This window comes from Serinus canaria, chromosome 1A (assembly GCF_022539315.1).
Source record: "Serinus canaria isolate serCan28SL12 chromosome 1A, serCan2020, whole genome shotgun sequence".
Taxonomy (NCBI): Eukaryota; Metazoa; Chordata; class Aves; order Passeriformes; family Fringillidae; genus Serinus; species Serinus canaria.
The window spans coordinates 63,767,152-63,772,368 of record NC_066314.1 but is presented as its reverse complement, the minus strand read 5'-3'; the positions used below and the strand labels follow the sequence as shown (position 1 = coordinate 63,772,368).

The following is a 5,217-nucleotide window of genomic DNA, read 5'->3' as shown; positions in this document are numbered from 1 at the left end:
TTCACCAACAGGATGCTAGTGCTGCCCTAATTGAGAGCATAAATAGTTTACCTGTGTTTTCTGAGAGTGTGCTACTGTACTTTTGGGCAATGCTATGGGAATTGAGGAAACAAATCAATAGTCCACACACAGACTCAGTCCAATTCTTATTAATGAGATTGATAACTGAGGGAAAGAAAAAAAGGAAAATAAATGCTCTCTCTTTCAGGAAGTATAGATGATTTTGGGTGAAGAAATTTTCATTCAGAAAGTCCCTTTTAAATTAGAATGGCTCAGCTTACAGTCCCTTTTTCCTCCTCTTCCTTTCATTAGGTCCTCTTCTTTACCTGCCAGACCTTTGCAGTCCTTCCTCCTGCTTTCCACCCCCATCTACAGACATTGCCCTGCCTGTGCACTGACTACACATAGCCTTCATAGGTAGAGAACATCAGCAAATTGGTGAGCACGAGGCAAGAAAAGGGGTTGGAGTGGGCTTGAAAGGACAGGAGGGGTCTGTCAGCTGCCAGCCAGCTCTCTGTCAGATGGATCATAGCTGTGCTTGAGGAACCTTGTGGTTTCCAAGCAGCCCAAAGTGGTTATCACACATGGTGAGAGTCCAGCACATTTTTCTCATTTCTGACTACACCACCCCTGAACTATAACACAATAATCCATCTGCTTCTTAGATGATGTTTTTCCTGCCTGGATGCTCAAGGCACCTCTGTATTTCTGAGCTAGCACTGAACTAGAGCTTCTGGGACCTAACCATGTTGTTGCCTCCTCCTAGTGACGCAAGTGGACCTACCTCTCCTAGGGAGGAAGCCCAGTTTGCCTCCAGAGCACATCCTTCAAGAGGCAGGACCCAAGGTGTACATACCCACAGACCCCGGTCCCTCATGCACAGTGCCTCTTTCCTGGGAGCTTGTTAACACTGGGGGGCACAGGGGCCTGAAAAGAAGCTCCTGCCTCTTCTCCTGGTCTCCACTGTCATTCCCCATCCCAGCAGGACTGAAGACCCAGCCATTCCCATTGGGTTGTGTTCTCTCTGTGCTGGCAGAGAAAGAGCAGCAGGAGTCGGCTCCACCTGCAGCCACAAGTCCCCCACAAGCTGTGTCCTCTGGGACACCTATTAGAGACTTCTTCAAACATGCCCAAACAGTGGAAGGTGTTGCCAAGCCAGCATGGGACTACTCCTGCTCCTGTTCCTGCTCCTGTTTGGAAAAGGCCACTCTTTGCTGCAGGTGCTGCAGCCGTGCCTCAGCAGAGGGGGCACAGACCAGGACACACAGCCAGTTTCAGAGGTGAGGAGGCCCTGGGTACCTGGCACATGGCCCCTTCTGCTCAGCAACTCTTCTTCCTGGCTGTGCCCACCTCTGGGTGGGTGCACCAGGCTGGGGCTAGAAGCAGCTTAGAGACTGGGGAAGGTGAGACCAAGGAGGGGACTTTTCCTGAGTAGCTTACACCATGAGACCTCCGGAGAGGTGCAAGGACAGAGACACAAGCATCCAGTGCTGGCCCAATGCTGACACTGCTCTACCAGTGGGAATTTTGTCCCTGATGGGTTCAGTGGGCTCAGGCTGAAGCCAACAGGGCCCCCATATGGACACCTTATCTCAACAGGATGGACAACCCCAGCACAACTGTATTTGCAGGGAGAGAGTGGAAGGAAGCCTGGATGGCTTTGGGTGGATTTAGGCATTTATGCACCATGGCCCATCCTGTAAAGGGATTAAAACAAGCAGTTTTCTTTCTTTTCCTTTTATCCCTACAGATAGAGAGTGTAAGGACTCTTGTTTTGCATATAAGCACTGCTTGTGATTGTAGGAGAGGAGTTTCCCAAAGCAGAATGTAGTAACTGAAATGAAATGGAACAAATGCATCAAACCCAAGGCATTTAATAAAATAAAACATCTCTTTTATGCCCACTCCCCTCCTGCCCCCCCCCCCCCCAAAAGCCAGGTTAAAAATACATAGCTATACATAGGTTCCAAAGGAGAGAAAATTCCTTCTTCTGGGGGTACAGAGAAACTTTTCAAAACAATGCAGCCCTCTAGACAAACGTATTTGGGGGATTGGACGGAATAGGCCAGGCAAGCTTTCTTTCCTTGGCTTCTCTATTAAAAGCATCATAGGTGGAGTCTTTGGTGATACTTTTGGCTGTAGCTGGAATATCTGCAATACCAACATGATTTTTTTTTGCTATCCTGGAACTGGTGGTGATGGTGTATGCATTGCTTCTGTAGCATTTCATAGCAGACATGCAAAAAGTTTCTTTCATCCCTCTTCTGAAGTTTGCATTGTAGATGGAGTAGAGGGTTGGCTTGGAGGCTGAGGAACTGAAAGAGATCCAGTTGATGGCCAGGAAAAGCAAGGAGCTCTTTCTGTAGTCTGTTTCCTGTGGGTGCCACAACTGTACCATAAAGAAGGGCAGCCAGGACAGGAGGAACATCGAGTTTAACATTAAGAACATCTTGATGGTTTTCACTTTTGTTCTTGGAACAATATTTGTTGTTCTCCTGACAGTCATTCCATCTGTGCCTATTCTCCAAATGTACTTAATGACTTTTTGGTAAAAAAGGATAATGAAGAGGGATGGGATCATAAACACCAAGAGGAGGTGGATGATACTGTAGGCAGATCCTTGCCAAGAACTGGGGAGAAAAAAGTTGCAGTGCTGGTCGCTGTTGGAGCCGTAGAGAAAACAGGCCGGTGACGCAAACAGAGCACCACAGAGCCAGGAGGTCAAAATCATTTTTTTGGCTTTCCCCCTGGACACTTTGAAGCTCAGGGGGTAGACAATGGTGTAGAATCGATCCACACTGATGGCAAGGAGCACGTAGATCTGGACCCCGGGTGTGAGGTACTGGATGTACCTGACCAGCCGGCACACCCTGCTGCCCAGCACCCACCGCCCGGAGCTCAGCTGCAGCAGCAGGAAGGGCGCGCTCCCCACGCTGCTCACCAGGTCTGCACAGGCCATGGACACCACAAAGTAGTTGGTAGTGGACTGTGTCCTCCTGCTCCTGTGGATCACTAAGCAAACGAGGAAGTTTCCCAAGACAGAGATCAGCCACAGCACTCCCCAAACCACGCTGGCAGCTGCGATTTCCCCTGGTCTCAGCCCATACTCTACCAGAGAGTTGTTCCTGCTGGGGCCGGCACCTGGGGCTGGAAGTTCTGCCATCTTGTAGCCAGCAGGAGGGGAGGAGGCTTTGGGGCTGCTCGTGTTCTGCAGCAGGAACAAGGTAAAGAGAAGAACAGGACCACTGCTGTTATCCATGCTGCGACAAAACTCGGCTACGTCTTTTGCTCAGGCTGCAGACAGAGGGGAGAGAAAAGGTTCTCTTGAACAGCTGTGTATTAATAGCCCATCTTAACCTACAAAAGAATATTCTCAGTAGTAGAAATATATACTGTATTTATGTATATTTTATATTCTGTATATTTCTATATATTCTGTATATTTCTATTGTATATTGTATATTTCTGTATACTGTATATTGTATAGAAATATATACTATATTTACGTATATTTTATATTCTTTATATTTCTATATATTCTGTATAATTCTATTGTATATTGTATATTTCTGTATACTGTATATTGTATAGAAATATATTCTGTATTTCTGGGCTAACACTGAAATACAGCTTCTGCGTTCCACTGTAGCTGGTGGTATGACAGGCTGTGTCAGGGGATCCCACCCCATTCCCTGGCTGGTTTGAGGTGGCTGCCAGCCTTTCGTGCCCTTTCACATCCTTTCACATCCTTTTTTTTTCCTCATAGCCCCACTCCACATCTGTGTCATGTGCATCATCACCCCAACCCTGCCTTCATGGGGGGGGGATGAGAAGGGCAGGACCCCTTGGCTAACACAGACAGTCCCCAGATAATAAGAGGCCTCAGTCCTGAGAAATTTCTGAACCATTACCATGTATGTCCACCAGCCCTGACCAGACCAGGTTATAGTCCCCTTTTTCGTGTGGTTTTCCTTGGAGCAGGATGTCTGTGGTGGGAAGCCCGTCCCTTGGGGCTGGGATGCTGCCCAAGGAGACTTCACAGGATTGAGCACCCTCACCACCAGCCCCTACCCTCTGAAAGAATGACTGTTTTGATTTTGAGTGATCCTTAGACCCTTGTGGATGAAGTGAGCTGAATTTCTGGAGCCCTTCAATGAAAGGACTTCAGGGTACGCACTTTGGGCCATCATTCTTGTCCATGGAGTAACAATGTCCCCGAGTGGTGACACCAAACCTATCACCTGTCAAATGTCCCTGCCTGTGAATTACAGTCTGTCTGAGGGTGTTACCTGTGTAAAATTGTTCTCCTGCACCCTCCTTCTGGCAGACACACCACAGATTGTGATGGGTGTGGCCTCCCATTCTATGCCTATATTGCATATATAGATATTTTCCAGTGTTGAGCTTAGCCAGATGGTTGGGTTGGTCTTAGCCTGTAGCAGGGATAAAATGGAAAAATAGCTAATTTTAGTGGCTATACATATGCAAACACCCTGCTGCTGTCCGATGTCCTTTCAGTCATCATCTTGACATGCAAAGCCTTTTACTCACTAGACATACAAAGCCTTTTCTATGGCTCTACTGTGAGAATGCTGAACTCCAGAGCTTGATACTGTGCAAGATAAATCAGCATTCAGTTAATGACCAGAAGATCAAAAAGTTCATCCAGGAAGCCAAATGAACAAGCTCAAAAAGCCACCACCATCCTCCTCAGCTTTCCAAGTGATCCGGATTCCCAGGTTTGCCTTCTGATGGGCTTTTTCCAATGCTTCACTTATGCTTTTGCTGTGCCTACTCTGGCTCTGCATCTACTACCTATTATTGTCTCCTTGTCTTCCTACTCAGAGTGAAGCCTGAAAGCACAGAGCCACAGGATGAATTTGGGATCTTGCCCCTTGTGCTGTTTTGCATGTCTCTTTCAATAATGCAGTGCAAAAAAATCATCAGGTGTGGAAGAAGAAACGAAGTAATAATTTTTTGGTGTGGTTATAAAAGATTTTTTTCCCCTCTAGTTTTTTAGAGCCTGTACTTATTGTGGCTGTTTGTATCATGTGAGGGGGCACTGTCAGCAGGTCATACATTGCTTCTTGTCCCCTCCTCTGGTGGGGCTGGGGGTGCTGCCCAGCCTGGCCTTGCCTTCCCCCTCATCCTTGGTTGCCTTCCCTCTTTGTTTCCTTAATGGCTTTGCCTGGCAGATGATTCCTGATTTCTCAGAGG

The 5,217-nt window shown here is 47.4% G+C and overlaps 1 protein-coding gene across 1 annotated transcript; it reads right to left on the bottom strand.

Moving 5' to 3' along the window:
- Positions 1-767: 767 nt before the first annotated feature.
- Positions 768-3,407, bottom strand: LOC103819665 (probable G-protein coupled receptor 19). Its single transcript, XM_018918744.3, has one exon. The coding sequence runs from the start codon at positions 3,257-3,259 to the stop codon at positions 2,030-2,032; it is 1,230 nt and encodes a 409-aa protein (XP_018774289.1). The 5' UTR covers positions 3,260-3,407; the 3' UTR covers positions 768-2,029.
- Between the last annotated feature and the right edge of the window lie 1,810 nt (positions 3,408-5,217).